The sequence below is a fragment of the Populus nigra genome, chromosome 15 (assembly GCF_951802175.1).
Source record: "Populus nigra chromosome 15, ddPopNigr1.1, whole genome shotgun sequence".
In the NCBI taxonomy this organism is placed as follows: domain Eukaryota; kingdom Viridiplantae; phylum Streptophyta; class Magnoliopsida; order Malpighiales; family Salicaceae; genus Populus; species Populus nigra.
In genome coordinates, this window is record NC_084866.1 from 621,621 (window position 1) to 647,642 (window position 26,022).

The 26,022-nt window shown below is 36.4% G+C and overlaps 4 protein-coding genes across 11 annotated transcripts; 3 read left to right on the forward strand and 1 right to left on the reverse strand.

The window, feature by feature from the left end:
- Nucleotides 1-69: 69 nt before the first annotated feature.
- Nucleotides 70-11,194, forward strand: LOC133674429 (trans-Golgi network-localized SYP41-interacting protein 1). 8 transcript variants are annotated; one of them, XR_009835229.1, is made up of 11 exons: nt 70-251; nt 387-530; nt 970-1,629; nt 1,784-7,633; nt 7,760-8,618; nt 8,719-9,398; nt 9,694-9,835; nt 9,923-10,004; nt 10,095-10,239; nt 10,734-10,775; nt 10,825-11,194. XR_009835229.1 is itself a non-coding variant. In XM_062095520.1 (10 exons), the coding sequence occupies exons 2-9, from the start codon at nt 480-482 to the stop codon at nt 10,195-10,197; spliced, it is 8,427 nt and encodes a 2,808-aa protein (XP_061951504.1). In that variant the 5' UTR covers nt 70-251; nt 387-479; the 3' UTR covers nt 10,198-10,239; nt 10,734-11,194. The 8 variants fall into 8 exon arrangements, 6 of the variants coding, with proteins under 6 accessions (XP_061951504.1, XP_061951505.1, XP_061951509.1 ...); XR_009835230.1 differs by having other exon boundaries at nt 10,095-10,209; XM_062095520.1 differs by having other exon boundaries at nt 10,734-11,194.
- Nucleotides 11,195-11,371: 177 nt separating this feature from the next.
- Nucleotides 11,372-12,921, reverse strand: LOC133674430 (probable sarcosine oxidase). Its single transcript, XM_062095527.1, has one exon. The coding sequence runs from the start codon at nt 12,696-12,698 to the stop codon at nt 11,460-11,462; it is 1,239 nt and encodes a 412-aa protein (XP_061951511.1). The 5' UTR covers nt 12,699-12,921; the 3' UTR covers nt 11,372-11,459.
- Nucleotides 12,922-19,017: 6,096 nt separating this feature from the next.
- LOC133674141 (probable UDP-glucosyl transferase 73B6) lies at nt 19,018-20,555 on the forward strand. Its single transcript, XM_062095140.1, has one exon. It carries the CDS (start codon nt 19,033-19,035, stop codon nt 20,509-20,511), a length of 1,479 nt encoding a protein of 492 aa, XP_061951124.1. The 5' UTR covers nt 19,018-19,032; the 3' UTR covers nt 20,512-20,555.
- A 3,380-nt stretch (nt 20,556-23,935) lies between these two features.
- On the forward strand, nt 23,936-25,377 carry LOC133674640 (probable UDP-glucosyl transferase 73B6). The gene has a single exon (XM_062095855.1). It carries the CDS (start codon nt 23,936-23,938, stop codon nt 25,355-25,357), a length of 1,422 nt encoding a protein of 473 aa, XP_061951839.1. The 3' UTR covers nt 25,358-25,377.
- Nucleotides 25,378-26,022: the final 645 nt, after the last annotated feature.

Consider the following 26,022-nt stretch of genomic DNA (forward strand, 5'->3'; position numbering starts at 1 on the left):
CTTGTCGTCTCGGTTCGTTCACCAACGCGACGCCGTTACAGCCCAAGGAGCAAAACCAAATCAAAATATGGCTCCTGCTGCTCCCTCGACATCTCACCTGCAGCAAGCAACAGAGGAAAAAGCTTTGCGTTAGATCTACGAGATTCAAAACCTAGCAAGCAAACGAACACACGCAGCAAAATCAAGTCCTTTCCAAGCAAATTCGCAACTAACTCCTCCAGAACCGATACCAATCCGAACCGAAATCACAGGTATTTCCTTCTCTCTCTCTCCAATCAATCTGTCCTTGTTTGGAAAAGGAAATACCAGCGTGGTATAAGCGTGAATAATGCTCTTAATGAGGGTGATTTTGATTTAGTTTGTTTATGTTTTTAAATGAATTGAAGAAGAATCTGATGGTGAGCGCGAGAATTGGAGTAGGAGGAGGAGGTGTTTAGTGACAAGTAACGGTGGGGAGTAAAAACGGAGCGGATCGGAGGATGGACAAGAACAAGAGCCGTACCGATCTGCTCGCCGCCGGTCGTAAAAAGGTACTTCTTCTTCTTCTTATTGTTAGCATTATTTGTTATTGCCATTCATTCATTCATTTTTATTATTGATTGGTTGATTCGGTGTTTTTTACAATTTGATTGGTTGGCGCTTAGAGGGAAATGGATTTTTTTTTAATAAATAGAGTAGGAGAAAATGTATAACAGAATGTTGTGAATTTTGCTTTTGGTTTTAATCTTGGGAACGCTGCGGAAGCTACATCCGAAGGGAAAAATAAAAATCCACTGTTGTGGTTTTGTAAAGAAGAAAAATTAGAATCGGATATGATTAGCTGTAACTGTAGGAGATTCAACATTGTGTGATGTGTAGTGTCTTTGAAGTTTAAACCTTTTGTTTTTCTTTTCTCTTTCTTTGGGTTAGAAAGGAGGTAAAGATTGAACGCAATTGGTTGGAATCTGAGTCTTTGTTTTGAATTATCAGCTTCAGCAATTTCGCCAGAAGAAGGACAGTAAAGGCAGTAGTAGTAGCCATGGAAGATCCTCGAAAAAGTCTAGCACGTCGGAGAAGCATGAATCTGACGCTGATGAAGTGTCGAGTACTGGAAAAGCAGCAGGATTGAAACAGGTTCATGAATGGGAAGTTAAATCTCAGAGTGATCCTGATTCGGGAAGGGTAGATTCTTTGGTGTCTTCATCTTCTGGGGCTCCTCATCTTGATCTTGATGTTGTGGCTGTTGATCTGCCTTCAATTCCTCTGACACCTGAAACAAGAGTAGCCGAAACAGCTTTGGATCATGATGCTGGCGGTGCTGCGGAGGAAGGTGGGGCTGATGAGAATCTTATTGATTCCTCAAAACCTGATGAAGGGGAAAGTAGCCAGTCTATTGATGATAAGGCTGCAAGAGTTGTTCCTTTAGGAAGCTCAGATATTCCAGATTCTGAAGCAAAAACCAAACATGATGATGCATTTGTAAGCGTGGATGTGTCAGCCCCTCATAAATTAATTGATATTATGGATGGCACAACCGTTACAGGTGAAACAGAGAGCCAAGATGGGGAAGACAGCATGTGGCCATTGCCACCACAAGAAGATACCCCTGATACATCCTCGATACAAGCAAGGGGAAATCAGGTAACGGATGTAGGTTGGGCTCTTAATCTCTTAATACTAATTGTCAATCTATATTTCCCTTTTCCTTTTATTAGGGAAGTCTGTTTGGCAGATTGGGACAAAGTAACGTGTGGATTGGATGTATAATTAAATTCTCATTTGTTACTGGGTGGGGGCATTGCAGGAAGCTGATGGTTTGGACTCAAAGCATTTTGGTGGAAGCAGTGATTTAGAGCTTGAAGGAGACAGGAGGCTTTCTTTCTCTGGGCGTGGTGAAATTGCCAAATGTGCTGGAGAGACAGCTTCAGAACAGATCCACGTGGAGGAAGCAGCAGCTTCTCAATCAAAGCAAAGTGATGGGGTAGATGATGCTTCTGTTTCTGCAAGAGCAACTGACATGTCAGATGGGCTAGTGGCATCTACTTTGGCTATTTCGGAGGCTGATGGAAGTGCAGGTGTTATCCATGAAGCCACGAATCAACATGGGAAAGTTGTTGATATAGGTCCTTCTACTGTAGAAAATGTGGAAATTCCATCTGGGTATGGATATTGTGGAAATGATGGGGAAAGTGTTCAATCTGATAGGTTGGTTACAGAAGCATCTAGTCCACAATATTTTCCCGAGGATTCTTTTGTGTTTGTTGCTGAAAGTGACCAAAGGCCTCTTTTAAATAAACTGGCAAGTACATCTGATGGATATGCTATGTCTCCTCTTGGTGATTTGGGCGAAATCACTTTCTTGCAGCTGATAGAGGTGATAAAGGGACTTAATGAAGACGAGTATAGGTTACTGCTCGAGTCTCGGGGATCAGTTTCTAATGTTGAGTTGGGGACTACCAATTCGTTCTCATCACAAAATGGCTTTCCGGGTTTGTTGGAGAGACTTAGAGAAGAATTGTTCCTCACAAAGTGCACGAAAGATATCCTTCAATTGCAACTTTCTGAACAGTCTGATCTACAAATAGAGAATGATCACCATTTGCATCAATTGGATGATGAAATATCTGTGCTTCATGCATCACTCAAAGAAGCTCGTGAGAGGGGTAACTCCCTTGCTGAAGAGCTTGCAGAATGCAGATCTGAACTTCAGGCTAGTTTTAGTGGGAGGGAGGAGCTTGAGCAGCAATTTCACGAAGCAAAGGTGGAAGTCGAGGAAGTTTCTGCTAGAGCATACAAGTTGCAGAATAGTCTGGAGATGTCTCAATCAGAATTATTGAGACTATCCAAGGAATTGGTCAACAGCCAGGATTTTGTTGCAGCCTTGCAGGTGGAAGTTGAAAACTTAAATGGCAATCTTGCTTCCTTGACCGAGGAGAGAAAGATAGTCGAGGAGGGAAAAAATTCTTGTCTCCATGAGAATGAGAAGCTGTTGAATGAATTAGCTGACTGCAAGAGTTTGATAGCAGCTTTGCAGACGGAAAGTTCCAACTTGAGGGGAACTGTTGCTTCAATGACAGATGAGAAAATCAAGCTCAATGGGGAAAAGGAGTACCTTGCTGATTGTCATGATAAGATTTGCCTGGAGTTATCTGATTGTAAGGGTTTGGTGGAAGCTCTACAAGTGGAAAATCTGAAATTAAGTGGGAGCCTTGCCATGGCTACAGAAGAGAGAAAGAAACTTGAAGAGGACATGAGTTATTCAGCCCAGGAGAGAGATAGACTTTCATCTGAGCTTCTTGTCCTTCATGATGAGTTATCTAAAGATCATGCAGAATGCTTGCAGTTTGAATCTGAGCTAAAAGAGATGACAACGCGTCTTGAACAACTTACGGAGGAAAATATATTTCTTAGCAGCAATCTGGATACACATAAAGTTAAGCTACAAGAAATTGAAGACTTGCAAGCCCAAAAGTCATCCCCGGTTGGCAAAGCTGCGAATCCAGTTGGAAGTTTGGAAACACAGAGCAAGGTTTGGGAGAATGCATCTGATGTTGAGCATGATGGTGAAGCTACCTTTTCAATGTCTGAGAAATCCATGTCTGGTAACTTTGAAGTAGCTCCGCCACTAGCACTGTTGGGGCAGGAAGTCTTTGATGATTCCTTGGGTTTTGTAGCCTTGAAGGGACACCTTGAGGAGGCAGGAAAAGTTTTGCAAGGTCTTGAAAAGGAAATTGAAGTGGTGCACTCTCATTCAGTATCACTAACTAGAGCTGGTGGTAAAAGTGCATCTCCTGCAGTGTCAAAACTAATTCAAGCTTTTGAGTCAAAGGGGCAACACGATGAGAATGAGGCAGAGGATGGTTCCATGAAAGAGGATCAATCACCAGCAACAGATCCTTTTGCTTCAATGAAAGAATACACAGGAAATTTGAAGGCAATCCTTAAGCGATTAACTCTAGATGCTGAGAATGCCAGTTTAATGTTCAAGACGGAGAGAGATGATATAAACATTGCTAATTGCACTATCAGGGAGCTCAAGTTTCAGGCTGAAGCCCTGAAGGAACACAATGATAATTTGGAAGCAACCAACATCCAACTTGGTGTTCTTTATGAAGCGGTAAAGCAACATTTGTCTGATTTTAATGAAAAAAACAACAAGCTTGAAGTTCTTTGTGATTCCCTGAGACAACAAGAATTCAGTCTTAAAGCAGAAAATTCTGAGTTTGGCAGAAAACTGAGTGACTGCGAATTGAAAATTGAAGATTTGCAGAGTCAGTTGCATGGTTTACAGAAAAGTTCAGATGAGAAGGCTTCCGTACTTCATGATGAACTAGCAAAATCCCAAATGGAAGCAGCTGAGAGGGCATTGACAGTTGAGCAGGAATGGAATTCAACCGTTGCCCAGATTATTGAAGCAGTTGATAGGCTAGATGTCTCTACTGGGTTTTCGCTCACCTCCACCGCCTCAATGCCCAGTCATGGTTCCTTGGATGTAAGTAGTCATGTTACTTCCTCTGTTAATGCTGCTACAAATACGATACAGGATCTGAAGGAGAAACTTGAAGCTTCTTCCAGAGACCATGAAACTGCCTCTAACTTATTCAATGGAGTGAGTGAGAAGTGCAATGAGTTGCTTGGAAAAAGTGAGTTGGTTAATGCCACTTTGCATAAGCTGTACTCTGAGCTTAGAAAAATTGTGATTGATTCATGTGGTTATGTGGAAGAAAGTAATTTACAAGATGAGGAATTGCCTGACACTGTAGATTATATTAGATTCAAAGCCCTTTTGGAGAAATTGGAGAATGCTCTGGCTGAGAGGCTACAACTTCAGTCTGCAAACAAGAAACTTAACTCTGAGTTGATGAGTCAAATAAAAGATATTGAGGAACTGAACAGAAGGTGCCATGATTTTAGTTCCATTCAAAGGCTAATTGAAGATGTTGAGGGTGAAGTGAAACTTGAAGATGGTGGGGCAGACTCAGAGATGACACCTGTTTCCCATCTGGAGTCATTGGTGTCTTTCCTTGTGCACAAATACAAGGAGGCTAAGGAGCAGGTTAACTCATCTAGAGAAGAGTTTGGTTCTAAGGTACTGGAAATGACAGAACTGCAGAAGGAGATACATCAGTTAACTGGGTTGACGCTTCAGCATGAGAATGAAATCCTTGTACTTAAGGAGCATTTGACCCAGGCTGAGGAAGCTCTTGTTGCTATGCGATCTGAATGGCAGGAGAAAGTAAGTGAACTTCAACAGTCAGAGCAGAGGGTATCATCCATTAGAGAGAAGCTTAGCATAGCTGTTGCCAAGGGGAAGGGGCTGGTTGTGCAGCGTGACAGTCTCAAGCATTCCCTGGCAGAGACATCTGGTGAATTGGACAGATGCTCACAGGAGTTACAGCTGAAAGATTCCAGGCTGCATGAAATTGAAGCAAAACTGAAGACCTATTCAGAGGCTGGTGGTCGCGTGGAAGCTCTGGAATCTGAACTTTCATACATCCGCAACTCAGCTACTGCACTGAGAGAATCTTTTCTTCAAAAAGACTCGGTACTCCAGAGGATAGAGGAGATTTTAGAAGATCTGGATCTGCCAGAGCATTTCCATTCAAGAGATATAATCGAAAAGGTTGATTGGTTAGCAAGATCAGCAACTGCAAACACTTTACTGCCTACAGATTGGGACCAAAAAAGTTCAGTTGGGGGTTCACATTCTGATACTGGTTTTGTTGTCACAGATACCTGGAAAGAGGATGTACAGTCTGGCTCAAATTCAGGGGATGATTTGAGAAGAAAATATGAGGAGCTTCAAAGTAAGTTTTATGGCTTGGCTGAACAAAATGAAATGCTGGAACAATCCTTGATGGAAAGGAACAACTTGGTTCAGAGATGGGAAGAACGTTTAGCTAGGATCAATTTGCCTTCCCACTTGCGGTTGGCCGAGCCAGAGGATCGGATTGAGTGGTTAGAAAATGCACTTTCAGAGGCTAGCCATGATAGAAATTCTCTGCTGCAGAAGATTGATGAACTTGAAAATTATTGCAGATCAGTTACTGCAGATTTGGAAGAGTCACAAGATAGAGTATCTCACCTAATTGTTGAGTTGCAGGAGTCATCAAAGAGAGTATCTGACCTTGAGAGAGACCTTCAAGCAGTTATCCTTGAGAGAGAGAACCTTTTTGAAAGATTGGAGATTCTGACTTCTGATGTTGAGAAACTTTCAGCAAGGACAGTCCAATTTGAACTAGACAATGGAAAACTGCAGAATGAAGCATCTGCTTTGCAGGAGAAATTGGTTGACAAGCTTGGGATTGAGGAGCGTATTCAGAGCATTAATGATGAGATAAGTAGGATGCAGGATTTGGTTTGTGATGCGTTGCAGGATCCTGGTGCAAAAGATTTTATATCTGATGGCAGCAGTACAGAGTGTCTGGAAAGATTACTGAGGAAGCTTGTAGAGAACTACGTAACACTTTCTTCTGCAAAATCTGTGCCTGTTGAGGCAGTTGTAGATCACCATGCTAAAGGAACTGATGCCAATTTTATTGAAGGCCAAACTAGAGATACATTGGATTCTGAGGAATCTGATGCAGCTCTTCTGAAGAGAGATGCATGGGGTAATGAGGAAGAAAATGGGGATTCTCTGAAAAAAGAACTGGAAGAGACTTTGAGTGAACTGGCATGTGTGAAGGAGGAAAGAGACAGAGACAGAGAGAAGCAGCAGTCTTTGATTTGTGAAGTTGAAGCAAAGGAGAAAAAGATATTGGAGTTACAAGAGCTACTGCATCAGGAGGAACAGAAGTCTACTTCTGTGAGAGAGAAGCTGAACGTTGCTGTTAGAAAAGGGAAGTTATTGGTACAACAGCGTGATAGTCTGAAACAAACCATTGAAGAGATGAATGCGGAGTTGGTGCTCTTGAAATCTCAGATTAAGGACAGGGAAAATGCTCTTGCAGACAATGAACAGAAGATGAGAGACTTGGCCACTTACCCTGAAAGGGTGGAAGCCCTTGAAGCTGATGGTTCACTCTTGAGAAATCATTTGGCTGAAACTGAGCACCTTCTGCAGGAGAAAGGGCATACTTTAACAATGATGTTGAATGTTCTCGGAGACGTCGATGTTGGTGCTCAAATTTACAGCAATGATCCAATTGAGAAGTTGGAATACATGGGGAAACTATGCCGTGATTTGCATGCTGCTGTGGCTTCAGCCGAACAAGAATCTAAAAAATCTGGAAGAGCGGCAGAACTGCTGCTTGCTGAATTAAATGAAGTCCAAGACAGGAATGATAGTCTACAAGAGGAGCTTGCTAAAGCCAGTATTGAAATTTCAGAGATCTCCAAGGAGAGGGATACAGCGGAGGCTGCTAAACTGGAAGCTCTTTCATGTCTGGAAAGGTCATTCACAGTTCATGCACAGGAGAAAAGGAAACAATATTCAGAGCTTGCAGTGTTAAAATCTACGGCAGACAAACTCAGGAAAAGCTTCTCTGATATCAATGATCTACTGGGTGGTGTTTTCACCATGGAACTGGAATTTCTGCAAAATGTAGAGGCTGGTATGGCATCATGTGTTAAAAGAACAGAAACTAATCTTGCAGTTCATGTTCCACCTTTTAGCAGGGCTGATGGCATTACTTTCAACATTTCAGAAAACATGGTATCATCTATATTACTTGATTCTCTCAAGAAATCTTGTTTTTCAAGCTTGTTAGTTTTGAAAATTTTAGTTAGATTGGACCTACTATTTATTGTTTTGTGTTTCTAACCTAAGCTCTCTTTTCAGGACAACTTATCTGTGGAGTTTTCATCACAATCCAGCATGCCAGATGATTTTGATGATAATTTTATTATTGAAGTTTGTAATACTGTGCAAGAATTAATGAAAGAAATTGGTGCAGTTAAAGTAATATTAGGCGAACATTCTGGTGCATTACATAACCAAGCCAGAAATCTATCAAAATTGATCGGGATCCTTCACAGAGAAATGATTTCCCAAAAAGAGTCATTTGAGGCCTTGGAAAGAGAAAATAAGCATATAAAATCAGCAGAAAAGGAAAAGGAAAAGGAAATTGTTGTATTGCTCAGAAACATTAGTTTGCTTTATGAAGCATGCACCAGTTCTATCATGGAAATTGAAAATAGAAAAGCTGAAGTATCAGGAAATGCTTTGGCTACTGGTGACATGGCAGTGAACTGGAAACCTGCAAGATTCGCTGATGGTGGTGACCATAATTTTCCATCTGAGGAGCATTTCAAGACCATGGCAGAAAGATTGTCCGTGGCAGTCAAGGAATTTTTTAGTATAAAAGGTGACATCACAGAGGGTGAAAAGAAAGAAATGAAAGTTATGATATCAAATTTGCAGAAAGAGCTTCAGGAGAAGGACATTCAAAGAGAGAGGATTTGCATGGAGCTAGTTAGTCAAATTAAGGAAGCAGAATCAGCTGTAACAAGCTACTCGCTAGATCTGCAATCTTCAAGAACTCGCATCTATGATTTGGAGAAACAGGTAGATGTGATGGAAGAGGAGCGGGAATTATTGAAGCAGAGAGTAAAGGAACTTCAAGATGGGCAAGCCATATCAGCAGATTTACAGGAGAGGGTCAGATCGCTGACCGATGTGCTTGCTGCAAAAGAGCAAGGTACGTTTAGATGACTTTGAAATGAGTAGTTTTAATTGCTATATTTTCTAATTTTTCATTTAGATAATCCATAATAATGGATGCTACTTGTTGATTACAGAAATTGAAACCCTGATGCAAGCTCTTGATGAGGAAGAGGTCCAGATGGAAGATTTAACTAGCAAAACAAAAGAACTGGAAAAGATTTTGCAGCAAAAGAATTTGGACATTGAGAACCTTGAAGCTTCTCGTGGAAAGGCTCTGAAAAAGCTTTCCATCACTGTGAACAAGTTTGATGAGCTCCATCATTTTTCCGAAAGTCTCCTTGCTGAGGTTGAAAAACTTCAATCACAATTGCAAGAGCGTGATGCTGAAATATCTTTCTTAAGGCAAGAGGTCACTAGGTGCACCAATGAAGTTCTGGTTGCATCTCAGATGAGCAGCAAGAGAAATTCAGACGACATCCATGAATTGTTGTTGTGGTTGGACACATTGGTTTCTCAAGTCGGGATGCAAGATGTTAATCTTTATGATAGCAGTATGGCACCTGAGCACAAGGAATTGCTTCAGAAGAAGATTACGAGCATTGTGTCTAAATTGGAGGATCTACAGCTGGTGGCTCAAAGCAGGGACACATTAGTGCAAACAGAAAGGAATAAAGTAGATGAGTTAACACGTCGAATAGAAACTCTTGAGAGCTCTTTACGTGAGAAAGAATCCCAATTAAATATGCTTGAAGGGGTTGAAGATTTGGGACAGACAACCAACTCAGTCTCAGAAATTGTGGAAGTCAAACCAGTGGTGAGTCTCTTAATCTATCCTTTCACATATGAAAATTAGTTTTCTAGTGATGCACCATTAAAACAGCGATATCAATTTTTTTCCTTTTTCTTTTTCTCTACTGTGCAATCAAATTGTCAAGTAGTTGAAACAAGTAACACAATCTTGAGAAGTTCTCTCTGTGTTGATTAGTAGGGTTAGGGTAAGCTTGTTGAAATTTTTGAGTTTAACACATCCAATTATTTTTATATGCTTGTTGCAATTCAAATTTTGAGTGCTTGAGAACAATCTGAGATTTGGTGTAATTTCCATGCAGATCAACAAATGGGTAGCCCCTGTGCCCTCCAGTTCATCTCAAGTTCGCAATTTGCGCAAAGTCAACAATGATCAAGTTGCTATTGCTATAGATGAGGATCCTGTTGGCAAGAATAATTTAGAGGATGAAGATGATGATAAAGGTAGTCTAACAAGATGTTTTGTTGCTCTTTGATGTTTTTTGTTCTAACACGGTTTGATTCTTATTTCGTTTTCCTCTTCCTCCTCAGTTCATGGTTTCAAGTCGCTTACTACATCGAGAATTGTACCGAAGTTTACAAGACCTGTGTCTGACATGATAGATGGTCTATGGTAGGATTATCTGTTTTCTTCCCTGTTTTGATGCAATACTTACATTGCTTTCATAATGGTCTGAAAAATCTTATATATGCAATGTTTCAGGGTTTCTTGTGACCGGGCATTAATGCGTCGGCCTGCCCTACGTCTTTGTATAATTATCTACTGGGCTGTCTTGCATGCACTTCTTGCAACTTTTGCGGTTTAGCGAGCAACACAGGTGGTGTCTATAATTGCCAATCTATTTAATGTAAGGATTTGGTTCAGCTGGTCATTAAAGTGGCTCTCTGCAAGTAACTGCGTGTTCTTTTTATCTGAACTTAATGAATCAATCTATCTATACACTTGATTATACTGTTTGGAAATTGCATGCATGGTTTTACCATTATGGGTTCAAACTCTGGACTTGCATACATTCTCTTCCTCTCTTTCACTTATTTGTTTCCTGTGTTCAGGAGCACACAACGAATACAAAGTGATTTTGCCACTTTTTAACGTTTAGCCAATTGCAAACTCGTTTTTTTTTCGTTTGTGAATGGTGGTCAACTGGTTGATATTATTACCTATGCTGGTGAAGCAATTGTGTGTAGACAAGCATGCTTTCAGCTTGGAATAGCTTTGCCCCTATCTTCTTAAAGAAACCAAATCTATCAGAATTAGTTTCTTCATTGATCAGACAAAGTTGACAATTCTTTTTTGGAACTTGGAGTGTGCCGCTGATGCCATTATTTCCCTGATGTGCAGGTTCTCTATTTGGTTTAAAGGCTAGATGGATGGAGGCTCCTTTCAGGATAGGTTCTCTATTTGGTTTAAAGGCTAGATGGATGGAGGCTCCTTTCAGGATTGTATCTCTTGCTGGGTCTTTCAGCCTGTGTGTAGAGTAGATTGAAACCCACGATATTTGGTCAGATTGATTCATTATTTAGCTCAATCAGGCAGCTGTGATTGCCGTTTTATTTTTACAAATCGCAGATTGCACTGTTGCATCCAATAAGGAGAAATTGCCATTACACAGGATATAGTTTTAGATCTTGCCTTACCTGAACCCATCAATCAAAAGGTGAATCGCGCTGCCGTCATCCGTCAGTGTTTCTGGGTTCCTCTTTTTGGAAATTATACAAAAGCACGGGATTGTAGTTTGTACATATTGGGTCTCTGGACTCCATTTTTTTAGCAAATGAAGCATACATCATATTATTTCTTGAGCCAGTTTCTTCACAAGCAATATTTTTTTTTTCTGCATCAATTCTGTGATTTTTATCGTTTTTCTAAGCCCAAATTCACCTGAGAATCACTAATTTGATTGGCAAGGATGGTTGACAAATATCCCAGAGCAAGCCTCTGTGGAATGTGTGTGGTGGGGAGAGAGAGATAGAGAGAGCTAAACCACTAAAGATAAACTACTAAAGATAAGATACAAATGGCCACTAAAAGGTCTAGTCTTGCTACATGGACAGGCAAATGGGCTACTCATCTACTTGTGATTTGGAGAAGAGTGACTTGATCTTCATAATCTTTCACGTTGCCTTTAGGATTCTCTTGAAACCTCTGTATCCTGAAGTGTTTCAGGTCCACACCCTTGGCCTCCCCGCTAAGCGCAAGGTCAGCCAAAATCCTCCCCACGACTGGAGCCATCTTGAACCCATGACCTGAAAACCCACCACCCACCACCACATCCTTCCCAAACTCCCCACCAAGAAAATCAATCACAAAATCCCCATCTGGGGTCATTGAGTACATGCACAATTGAGTAGCTACAGGCCCGCCATAATCAACCAAGCCTGAGAACCTCCCCTCGATCCATTCCTTCATGGAATCCGATGAAATCCCAGGACCCCACGGCCTCTTGTCAGGGTCACAAGTGTACCCTCCATGCACAGCAATCTTGATCAGTCCCGGAAACTCCAACGACGGCGTGCCGTAAATGTAAGGCTCGCCATAGCTTGCAAACGTAGGGAAATCACTTCCAATGGCGAACTTTGCCTCGTGCCCCTCCCTGATCCTCCAATAACACACTGTAGTCTCCAAGGCTTGTATAGGCAATTCAAGCCCGCTAACCGTTTTAACCAACTTGCCCATCCAAGCCCCAGCAGTAACGACACATTTCTTACCCCAATACTCTTCGCCATTGGCAACCACCACATTTACCCCTCCTCTTGCCTCGTCTTTAACTATGTTTTTCACCTCCATGTTGTCCCTCAAAACTGCACCCTTCTGAAATGCCAATGCTTGAAACATGGACACTGCCTTGGTGGGCTTTATAACCCCACCGACTTCAGTTAACACCCCAACCCAACTCTCCGGTATGTTAATCCTACCGGAGAATCGGTCAGCCACTTGTTGTCCGTCCAGGACCTGATGAGGGAGGGACTTCCTCTCACAGCTAGAGATAACCGATAGGAGACTCTTGTTATCGGAGGGGCCCATATCAAATTGCTGGGCTTTGAAATAAACCTTGTAGCCAATTTCTGACTGGGCCTGCTCCCAACTTTGCGAGGATTCCATGACCATGTCACAGTAGTAGTCTTCCGGGTAAGTTGCCCGTATAGTACGTGACTCCCCATGTGAGGATCCACGGTGGTGCAAGAAATCAAATTGCTCCAGCAAGAGCGTTTTCTGACCTCTTTTTGCTAGTTGATATGCAGTGGAGCTGCCCATAATGCCGGCACCGACAACGATAACATCAAAGTGGTGGCTGGAATATTCCATCTCTAGCTAGGACAAGAGACAAGATATCCAGTGGAGAGGTTTAGGTTTTCTTTGGTTCAGGTGGATCTGAGGAGGAAGTAAGAGATGATTTTTAAGGTGAGAATATTCCCATAAAAGGACCATGTGATGTCTTAATAATATTCAATGGATGAGGTCTGCCACTTGCCAGTTGAATTCACATGATGGATGGTGTTGTCGCCATGCTTTTATCATTTATGGACTATTTAACACCTAGACTTTGCATGCATGTATTCTTTGATAAAGCATAACTAAACCCACCAAACCAAAATCAAATTAATGTAGGGTTTGGCTCGCATTTCAAGATATAAAAAAACATTGTTTGTTTGTGTTTCAAGACAAAAAAAAATAAAGATAATATAAATAAAAAGAAATATATTTTTCCTTTTGAATTATATATTTATTTTATATATTTATCTTTTTTTAATTAATGTGAGTGTTCGGGTGTACCTCGACTAATCCCCCGAGCCCTGAAGTTAACGACCATGTAAGCCTCTATTGACCTTGAGGTTTGTGGGACTCGAATTAATGATCTTCAATAAGTAAATCTAGAATCTGACCAATTGAACTACAACCTTAAAATTATATATATATATTGTTATTGTTTTTTTAGCCAATCAAATATTTATTTGTTCTTTAAAACACCATGGATTAATTAGATGGATAATATGATGAGATGGCGCCATGACTTTCTTGGAGGCAGGCTTAATCATAGAGATCAATTTGAAATGTTATAGCTGAAAAATCAAAGTAGTTTTGTACAATTCAAACTTGGCAGTCACCACCACAAGTGAGATAGTGGGGAGATTGATTTTCTACTTCAAAAAGAAAATGATAGGCCCTCCCACTAACGGGATGATTAAAAAAAAAAATTTGTTTTTGTTTTTTTCTAAAATAAGTACATTTCTTAACTTTTATTTTAAATAAAATTGTTTTAATTAATCCAAATCAACTTATATAACTCTCGCAATCTAAACTATTATTATAAAGATGAGATTTACTATACCTTATAAATCTTATATAAATGTCTAACTTGTAATCCGTGCATGAATCAAGTTTATAAACATGAGATTTACTTAGTTTAATTTACCCTAAATCACACACTAACACACACACCATTTTAGTTACCATAAAAAGAAAACATGATCACGTGGATGGGACTTCACTTTTGCTTGATTACATCCAAGTTGCAGCGACATTTTCAACTACGACATCGTTTTGTCCATCCATCATTAAAGACTCTCCATGCATTTTATTTTATATTCATTAATTTAAGAAAGCTGCGTCGCTTTGTGACTAAAACTATTTTTTTTGTTTAAAATTATTATAGATGGAATTGATTAAGTTAGAGATGGATTTAGAAATATAAGGACTAAACATGTAGTTTATGTGACAACAAGGACTAATTAATCTGTTTTGATAAATTATAGGGACTAAATTGTAATTAACTAAAAAAGAAGATATAATAATCTTGCAAGTCCTTGCTCCTTTTTCATGGTCAATTTGTACTCAGCTGATATCCTTGACACATTGGGGGGGTTGAGATTCTGTCTAAAGAACAAATCTTTTACTATTTGGCCTTTTGTGCTCCAAGGAATTTGCCATGTGTTGATGCGTATCATCCACGTCTCGAAACGTGATTGGTTAGGATAGGAGAGGATAAGTCAATTTAAGTCCCTCAAGTTTTCCAATATGATGGATTGATTAGAAACTCAATTACCCTTAACTTGGGAGGTATTTAACATTAAACCAATTAAGGACCAGACTCACTCAGACATAGTTGGCTTTAATATCACCCAATTGACTCGGTTGATCACTCAATCTAAACTTAACTGGATCGGGTTAATTGTGAGATATTAAAAATAAAAAAAATCTAAAACTATCTAGTTTTAGTCCTTCAGCATTTTAAAAAATATTTCTTTTCAGTGCTTATAACTCAAGATTTTTCAGCGTGATCCATAATTTACTCAAAAGATTTTAACAAACCCATCTTAAATAGCTAACAAAATCCAATGAAATTAATTTCCACCTTTCATACTATCCAATTAGAAAAGGTCGGGTTTAATATCAGTCCATTTTGTTTCCATGTGGAAGTTGTTCTTTATGAGCAATTACCATGTGTTTTAGTTGTCATCATGCATTCCACCATTAATTAAATAAAAAAGATATCATTTCAATAGTTACGAGTCCGAATTATGAATTCAAGTTTTTTAGAATTATTTAAAATTTATATAATTATTAAAATTTATAAAATTAATTAAGATATTCATATTAAATAAAAAAAATCAAAAGCTTGAGAACACAACAAGGACACGATTCTGTCACCATCAATTAGCACCATGCACTATCTCGATAATGGCTTATGGATCGAATCACCCAAAAGAGCACGTTAAATATTTTCAAGTGATTTCACGACTCCAAGGGTCCCACGGATGATAAAATAATATATATTGAAATATTTATTTTATTGTCCTAAAGGAGATGCATCTTGGCATATTTAAATATATTTGTAGACCCGTCCCTAATCTTTCTCTCAAACTAGACAAAGAACATGTTAAATCGCAGCCTCGCCATTAATTTCATGCTATGTTATGAAGGCCAACAAGATTCATACAATCTTCAAGGTGATGAAAAGGACTCGATCAGTACTATATTTATTTATTAAGAAACAATATTTAATCTTGCTTTACCATGTTTGGAGAAGAATATATTCACCCCTTTCATCTTAATTCTTTTATATATATATATATATATATATATATATATATATATATATATATATATATATATATATATATGTTTGGAGAAGAATCAAACTAACGAGGGAAAAGAAAGAAAAACCAAAATGTTTATTTTTATTTATTTATCTTGTGTTTCTTAAGAAATATTGATTCCTCTCGCAGATTCTTGTCCAGAATCTTTCTACTTCCATATTCACCGAGGAAATTAAGTATTAGAAGGATTAGTTTTCTGATAATTGTTTTTTAATTAATTTTTTATACTGAAATGCATGTTAATAATATTTTTTATTTTTTAAAAATTATTTTTGATATCAATACATTAAAACGATTCAAAACATATAAATTATATTAAATTTTAATAATATTTTTTTTAAAAAAAACATGATTTATACTGCCTTATAAATAATTTTTTTTCAACAAATTTTGAAACCAATAAGATACTTGGTGAAAATGCAAAGCAGAAACTGGATGATTCCAGTGAGAACGACAACGATCAAACAAAAAATGACTCATCTTCCATCTATAGTTTTTTTTTTTTCCTTGGTGGAAGAAACGATGACATCCACGAATTGAGAGTAGTGCTGACAAATCTGGCATAGGATTCAAATATTGGCAGTGGCCTTAGCACACATTTTTCAAGAAATTATTATAGAAAAAAAGTACGGTAATGATTGTTTTTTAAAATATTTTTATTTAAAATTATATTAAAATAATATTTTTAAAAATTATTTTTAATATTAACATATCAAAATAATTTAATAATATAAAACAATTTATTTTTCAAAATTTACCTGATGTCTGTTTAAAATATAATATCAAACAAGAGTTTAATAGATCAAACACTTGGAGGGTGTGGGGGCGTTTCAACATGAGTTTTAAAAATATATTTTAATTTTTTATGTATTTATTAAATATTTTGATATTTTATGTTAAAAATAAATTTTTAAAAATAAAAAATATATATTATTTTGATATATTTATAAATAAAACATACTTTCAAAAACAATAATTATTCCTGACTCGTGCACCACCGGTCCATTGATCATAATTCAAGTAAACATGAATCTAGTTCATGTTCATAAAATAACACATTTAACCATGTTCATGTTCATAAAATATTTTAAAATTTCAGAGCAGTAACAACTACTACAGCAAGTTATGCTCAGAAAATGATGATGTAGCTAGCAAACAATCAATAGTTCAAGAAAAATCACAAAATCAACAGGGAAGCATTGCAGGTTACAATCATAGTTAGTAAGTCCTAGCCAGCTAATTAATTTGGAACGAGTTTTAATTGAATTGAAAAAGATATTGACTGATTTAAATTTGATTGATAAATGATAGCTAGCTAATTAACTCGGCTATTCCAGCCCAAACTGAGAACCGCAAGGAACGTACATAAGCTGATGACAGCTTCTTAATTCTCTAACTGCAACTGCTTCAATGTTTTAAGGCTTGCATACACCAGAATTGATAACATTTCAGGGAACTCATTCTTCAGCTTTAATGTTTTAAGTCTTCTTGTTGGCCTGTTCTTCTACACCAGAATTGTTCCATTTGTTGTACCGGGAGATTTTCGCCATGAAATTTCTAGGATTGCTGAGATCGGACGATATTGGCATCCGAACTCGCAGTGTGCAGACATTCTCAAATTCTTCAGAAGCAGTTCCTCCACCTGCACACTGAACATTGCATTACTTATCGTTTCACAGTAGTGCTTGACCTAAGATTTAAGTTAGCATATATGGAAGACACTGAAAGGGTTATGTATTTGTTACCATGGCCTTGGATTTGGAGCAGAAAGAGCCTGTGAAGTTTGGTTTATCCTCCTCTATGAACCCAATTGATCCTGATCATTCTTGATGATCTTGATCATACTCAAATTAATATGCAGCCAGTCGCGAAATTCATCACCAAGAGATTATGCTGCTCGCAAACATCTGCTAAATTCAATGTACCTTCCACATTAGTCCTAAATGTTTCGACCTCGTGCGATTCGCACCAATCAACGTTAGGCCTTCCAGTCAGCAACATTGAAAACATGGTTTGGTTTCTTAATCACATTTCAGGGTCTAAGATTGCAGCTGAAGTGTTGTTTAATAATACGGTGCCGTGCATTTTTTAATTAAAAATATATTAGAATATGTTTTTTTTTTAATTTTATACATCAATATATCGAAACCATTAATAAATATTAAAATAATATTAGTAGAATTAATTTAAGTTGGATCGAGATAACAGTTACAAAGCCTGAAAAATAAACCAATTTCAGGGCCCAAATGAGTTTGTTCTCTCGGATGGAATAGACAAACGTCAGGGCCCATATTGTTTCTGTGCCCATTGTGCCTGAGCTAGCTGGGTAGAGAGGAGGGCGGCTATTCCATTTTGGAAAGGGAATTTTTTTTTTCGAAAAATTGAAAAAATAAATAAACCAAAATGAAATATTTAAAACATTTAGAAAATGATAAATATTTTAGGACAAGTGAAAGCATGGGAGTGCCTTGTTGCCCTTAGGTAGAATGAGACGACATTGGTGCCAATTTTAGCCCTTCTTGACACATGCCAATGAAAAAGAAGAATTCTATTTCTCTATTATCAATTTCTATCCGTCCTTGGAAGTATTTTGTTAAATAAACTTTGGTTTTATTTAGTTAATTAAAATAAATAAATAAGTATAATGTATCGGTTTAGTTATATGATTTTTTTTGAAAATATAATCCATCTAACAGAGTTCTTGTTTTAGATTTGATTTTTTATAATTTTTTTTTGGAGAAATCCAATTAAAGCATCCTAATTCTTAGATGGTGGAATGCCCGAACAAAATCAAAATTTGACCATGCCTATAGTAAACATGATTTAAGAGTTACTATTTATTTTTGAGTTTTAAAAATGTTTTTAAAAAAAATTAATTTTTTTATTTATTTTAAATTAATTATTTTTTGATATTTTCAGATCATTTTAATATGTTGATATTAAAATTAATTTTTTAAAAATTAAAAAAAATTATTTTAATATATTTTTAAATAAAAAATACTTAAAAAAACAATTATTATTATATTTTCAAACACCTCCTCAAACAAGATCGGTGGAAGATGGTGCCGGGTGTTTTATTTTGTGGATTCTTCCCCAATTACGTTGTCCATGCATGCATTCATTTAAAGCTTCTAATTAAAATATGTGTGGAGGTTGCATCTTGGTCAACTTAATTTGTCTTTACAATTCACTTCTTACAGTACTAAAACCTCGATAATTGTTTTAGGATTGATTAAAACAAGGATTTTCTTAGCTAGCTACCCCATGTTACCATGTGCTGGGCAGCAGGAATTTAAGGGAGAATAATTATAAATCCCCAAATTAAATGTCTTGTAAGACCTTAATTTATTTTGTTTGTAACCACCATTGAATTGATTTATTCGGTTGTTGCATGCATCACAAAAAAATAAATTGATCAATAACCCTTTGATTAAGGCAATTAATTCGATACAAGAAGTTGTACAAAACACACACTTGACGTAGATAAAAAAAAAAAACATAAGGACAGCAAATACAAGTAATATAGAATTTTGTCTATATAAATGCCGATTCTACACCAAGGAACACAAACGGAAATAGTTTGCAGCGAGAGTAAGAGTCCTACCATGTCTTCTCCTTCGTCATCCCGTGTTGTTATCTTTCCTTTCATGGCTCAAGGCCATACTCTTCCATTACTCTACCTATCAAAAGCTCTTTCACGTCAACAAATCATGGTGACCATCATCACCACCCCGTCAAATGCGACATCAATAGCCAAAACCATTGCTAATCACCCCAAAATCAGTCTCGTTGAAATCCCATTCCCCACTATTGATGGCCTACCTAAGGATTGTGAAAACACCTCTCAACTACCTTCAATGGAATTTCACCTTCCTTTTCTCCATGCCACCAAACAACTCCAAAAGCCCTTCGAGCAAGTCCTACAAACCATGTTGGAATCCAAAACCCCTCCTATATGTGTCATTTCAGATTTTTTTCTTGGCTGGACACTTGCTTCATGCCAAGCAGTTGGTGTCCCTAGGCTAGTCTTTCATGGCCTGGGTATTCTATCAATGGCCATCATCAAATCTAGTTGGTTTCATGCACCACAACTGGAATCAGTGTCAATGTTTGATCCTTTAGACCTCCCTGGCATGAAACTCCCCTTCACTTTGACTAGAGAAGACTTGCCAGGGTCGACCAACTTACCAGAACATGATGACAAATTTTACCAGTTCATACAAGAAGTAGGAGAGGCTGATGTAAAGAGTTGGGGAGTTATTGTTAATAGCTTTGAAGAGCTAGAAAAGAGTCACATCCAAGCTTTTGAATCTTTCTACATCAATGGGGCTAAGGCTTGGTGTTTAGGCCCTCTATGTTTGTATGAAAAAATGGGAAGCGATAAATCCACCAACCAAGACCATTCCTGTACTTTAACACAATGGCTGACTGAGCAAGTCACACCAGATTCTGTGATTTATGTTTCATTTGGTACACAAGCTGATGTATCAGATTCCCAGCTTGATGAAGTGGCTTTTGCCTTGGAGGAGTCAGGATCTCCTTTCTTATGGGTGGTAAGATCAAAGACATGGTCTTTACCTACTGGCTTGGAAGAGAGAATAAAAAATAGGGGTTTGATTGTAAGAGAATGGGTCAATCAACGCCAAATACTATCTCATCGTGCAATAGGTGGGTTCTTGAGTCATTGTGGTTGGAATTCAGTGCTAGAGAGTGTATCAGCTGGTGTGCCAATTCTTGCTTGGCCAATGATAGCTGAACAATCACTGAATGCTAAATTTATAGTGGATGGACTTGGAGCCGGGCTTAGTGTCGAAGGGGTGCAAAATCAAGTCTCTAAAATTCTTGTTTCAAGGCAAGCTATATGTGAAGGTGTGGAGGAGTTGATGGGAGGATCAAAGGGAAGGATTGCAAAGGAGAGAGCGCAAGCCTTGGGCAGGGTGGCTAGAAGGGCAGTGCAAAAAGGTGGGTCGTCTCATGACACCCTGAACAAGCTCATTGATCAACTTCGTGTCTCTATGTAGTATATATGCATAATGTTATCATATATATATATATATATATATATATATATATATATATATATATATACATGCGAGATGTTTGTCTAATCATCTCCTCGTACTTCAAATTGACATAAATTTCTAGCTCATTGTAAGGGAAATTGATTTAAGTCGAAGAAAAAAGCGTTTATCTATGGCCTTTGGAAGGTCCTCTTGGGTTCATTCACCACAACTAAAATCAATGTCAAATGTTTGATCCTTGAGACCTTCATGGCATGACACTTCCCTTCACTTTGACAAGAGAAGAGTTGCCTGGCACACCAGTCTCCTCCTTGCTGCCAACATTCGGTGCAACAAATGACTATTACGAGGGTGTTTATATTATAAGATTAATTTGGTCATGTGATTTCTTTGTCATGTCGGATTGAATTGTTGATTTCTCGAACAAATTCTCCATTACCAAACTCTTTACACGGCTTTTATTGGAAATGTAAATGATAACTGTCACAAAATAGTCGATGAGCAAGTAGATTCATTCTCAAAATCATTGTCTTAGGCTCAAATCTAAATTAAGATATCGTGCAAGTGTTGTCCAAGATATTAGACTAATTAGAATATTTAATTTATAATTAACCATGTAATTTTTATATTATTCAAAGTAAATTTACAATAAATATCAAATTAGATATATTAGTACGAAGATAAGGTATCTATCCAAATTTGCAAAAGAGATATAAACAAAAATCTTAGCATCCATACTAAAGTTATAATGTATAAAACTTAAACTAAAAATATAAAAGGTATATACTTGTTGTTAGAATTTGATCAAGTTGAGATTTTATTGTTATAGAGAATCAATCATTTATTTTTAAAATTTTATTTTTTTTATTTAATGCAAATAAAATATTTATAATATGCCTCGTAAGATTTTTTTAAAAAATTAATTCAAGTATCTCTTTACAAAGATCAAATCTAAGCTTTAGATATCAAGGAAAAATAAAGCTTAAAACAGAGCTAAAACTAGAGGAAAAAATATTGAAAATTGAAGTGAGGAAAAATTATTGCCCAAAACTCTTCATTCAATCCCCTTTTTATAATGAATTTCTTTTTTTATAATGAATTTCTGAACCAAAACTGATATAGAATTGATTTTTATATCTACTAGAACTAATTTCTTCTATTATCAATTTTGATTACCCTCTATAAAACAAGAATTAAGCATGTCAATTTTGACTTTAAATTCGATGTTTTTGATCTGGAAAAACTATTCTAAAAAAACTGATTAAATTATTTTTTTCATGGACTAAATAAAAAAATAGGCTGGCAAAAATAATTCTTTATAGGACAAAGAATTATAAATTCAACCCCAACCTCAAAGTAGGTTGACAAAAAAATAATCTTTTATAACTCTATAATTATTTTATATGAAAGAAAACATCAGCCTAACTCGACTCGAGCATGTGTGGTTGGTTGAAATAATTATTACATTCTCTATTATTCTCTTCAATTTTACATGTTCTGCAATTTGAAAATATCAGTTATTTTTATATTCATCTTATGGTTGTTTTTTATTTAAAAATATATTAAAATTATTTTTTCTTTTTTAAAAAAATTATTTTTGATATCAGTACATCAAAATGATCTAAAAATACTAAAAAAATATTAATTTGAAACAAAGAAAAAAATAAAAAAAATTTAATTTTTTTAAAAAATATTTTTAAAACACAAAAACAAACAGAACCTATAAATTAAAAAAAAAAAGCTTTTCAAAAAAGAAAAACGAAACAATTATATATACTTGAGTAATTAAAAAAATAATTTAATAAAAAAAAATGATACCAAAGGAATTGATTCCCATTGGATTTTCTATTATATATTTTTGAGAGTATCAATAATTAAGCATCATCGAACGGGATGATTCTTTTATTTAATTTGTTCATTGCATGTTGCCATGATATGTTCCTCAATTTCATCATACTCGATGTTCCTCTTGTGCCAACATCTTGTCGGCCAAGCTTCTCTTCACAGTTTACAGCTTTTACATCGTATGACGAATTAAACCCAATTACTATGTTAATTAATGTGCGAGATCATCAAGGTTAATGTCCCTTCTAAATTTGTAACCATTTACTTGTCCTTTAAGACCACCATTTTTATATGTTCTATTTGTAAAGCTATTATTAAAGTTATTAATGATGAATTTACCGACAGACTACAAATTGTGCAAAGTGGTGGACTTGTCTAGAAATGACGTGGAATTATGCATGCCTTCATTCATGTAATTAACAGATAAGAGTTAATGATCCAGACAATTAGCTAGATTAATTAGTGTAATAAACCACTTACAAAATCAATTAGGAGATTGTTGCTCATTGAAAGTCAGCCTGGGGTCCTCAATTTCATCATCCAGTTCACCTTGTTCAACCTAGTCTTTACACTTGGCTATAAATCCAAACATGACCAATTAGTCAGCAACATTAATTGACGAGGCAGAAAAAAATCGTTCTTAGTTTATATTCACAAGACCCTTATTTTGTTTTTAGTAGTAATTAATGCAGGCTGTGGTCACGACCAGTAATTGAATGCCCCATTAACCAATCAATAAATAAGACGTTTAATTCAAAGTTAATGATGAGTTGTGATGCAAGATGAAGAGATTGTTACCACCTTCTATTTTAATTAATTATAAACTGCAAAAAAAACCCCTAAAAAACTAATTAAAAATCAACTAGTAAAATTAATGTTCTGTTTTTAATTGATCATGTGCATATAAAAATTATTGAAAAATAAACAAGAAAATTCATCATTTTTAAAAGTGAACACTTTTAAATAATATTGATGTAGTCTTATTTAGTAAGGATAAAATAATACTTTTAGTTTAACCTATATATATTTTATTTGTATTTAGATTAAGACTACGCACTTATAATACACAGATCATTCAGAATTCTAGTATTTTTTTATATTTCATCTTAATTATTTTAACAAACACGTCCTGAAAAAAATATTTTTCTAATTTATTTATATTTAAGGGATATTCTTCCTAATTTGTTTTTTCCATTTACTATTATTAGGGTTTTATAGTTTTTCTATACATATAGGGGTGGAATGGTTTTTTTTTGAAAAGTGAAGATATTAAAAATAAAATTAAATATTTTAAAAGTTTTTCTATATATATATATATATATATATATATATGATATTCTCAGTTTTTAAGAGTGTTGACTTATAACAAACATCTTATTCTTCGCTTTTGCTTGAGTCAATTGATATTAGAGTTCAAAGATTATAATGTTTTCCTAGTTTTTTTCTATTTGAAGGAAATATTCTTTCTAGTTAATTTTTTCTATTTAGTATTATTAGAATTTTCTCCTTTATAAGCACCCATAGTTTGCATCAACGAGGGCCATGCACAAATTGAGAAAGCAAGAGCAAGAGTCATACCATGCCTTCTTCTTCATCATCCCATGTTGTTATCTTTCCTTTCATGGCTCAAGGCCATACTCTTCCATTACTCGACCTATCAAAAGCTCTTTCACATCAACAAATCAAAGTGACCGTCATCACCACCCCGTCAAATGCTAACTCAATGGCCAAGTATGTTACTAATCACCCTGATATCAATCTCCATGAAATCCCATTCCCCACCATTGATGGCCTCCCAAAAGGTTGTGAGAACACATCTCAACTTCCTTCAATGGAATTTCTCCTTCCTTTTCTTCAAGCCACCAAAGAACTGCAAAAGCCATTTGAACAGGTACTTGAAACAATGATAAAATCCAACACCCCTCCTTTATGTGTTATTTCTGATTTCTTTCTAGGCTGGTCACTTGCTTCATGTCAAGCATTAGGTGTCCCTAGGTTAGCCTTTCATGGCATGGGTGTTCTATCAATGGCCATTAGCAAATCATCTTGGGTACATGCACCCCAAATAGATTCATTGTCTATGTTTGATCCTGTTGACCTGCCTGGTATGAGACTTCCCTTCACTTTAACTAAAGCAGACTTGCCTGCAGAAACCGTGAACTCATCAAACCATGATGATCCCATGTCTAAATTCATTGGAGAGGTGGGTGAGGATGATGCAAAGAGTTGGGGAATCATTGTTAATAGCTTTAAAGAGTTAGAAGAGAATCATATCCCATCTTTTGAGTCTTTTTACATGAATGGGGCTAAGGCTTGGTGTCTAGGCCCTTTATTTTTGTATGACGAAATGGAGGGTCTTGAGAAATCCATTAACCAAAGTCAAATTTCCTCCATGTCAACACAATGGCTTGATGAGCAAATCACACCAGATTCTGTGATCTATGTTTCATTTGGTACTCAAGCTGCTGTATCAGATTCTCAGCTTGATGAGGTAGCCTTTGGCTTGGAGGAGTCAGGCTTTCCATTCTTATGGGTTGTACGTTCAAAGTCATGGTCTTTACCTGGTGGCGTGGAAGAGAAAATAAAAGGTAGAGGTTTGATTGTAAAAGAATGGGTTGATCAACGCCAAATACTATCTCATCGTGCAACAGGCGGGTTCTTGAGTCACTGTGGTTGGAATTCGGTCCTAGAGAGTGTAGCAGCTGGTGTGCCGATTCTGGCTTGGCCCATGATGGCTGAACAATCTTTGAATGCAAAGCTTATAGTGGATGGACTTGGAGCCGGGACTAGTATCAAAAAGGTGCAAAATCAAGGCTCTGAAATCCTTGTTTCAAGGCAAGCTATTAGTGAAGGTGTGAAGGAGTTGATGGGAGGACAAAAGGGAAGGAGTGCACGGGAGAGAGCAGAGCCCTTAGGCAGGGTGGCTAGGAGGGCGGTGCAAAAAGATGGGTCGTCGCATGATACCCTGAGCAAGCTCATTGACCAACTTCGTCGATGTTAATTAGTAGAGCATATGCTAATTAAGGGAGGCAGAAATTTGCTTGTTAGCTTCCTTCGTTATTTCCTTTCGTTCTCCATGCGGCAAGCAAATAACAAATTATTTATTGTTTTTAAAAAAGCAAGAAAAATTCAAGATTTGGTTTTTAATAATATGATAAAATAGCTAAATTTAACAAATAATAATAAATAAAAAGACCTAAGATAACTCGAGTTATTTTCAGAATTAGTAAAAAATTATATAGATAAAGAATAATTGAACTCAATCTCCAATTAGATAAATGTTGAAAGATAAAACTGAAGAAACATGAGTTTTTTTTTTAAAAAGCAAACTCATACAAATCTCCTAAACCTGAGTTAATCTTTTAAATTCACAACCCGTGAAATTCTAAACTTAGCTCAATCAAGAAGCTCAATTCTTAACCAATTTAATGTTAAAGGATTAAATAAAAAAAATCTCAATTTAAAATTTTTATCATAATAAAAAAAATAAAAATAAAAGAATGAGGATCTAATTTGATAGAAAAAAAGTTAATGAAGGATGAAATTGTAAACAAATAAATTTTAAAATTATTTTAAATAAAATAAATAGCAATCAAAAGAATAAGGACCAAATCTGACAAATGAGAAAACCAAAGGATGAAATTGAAAAAAACTCTAGTTATATGA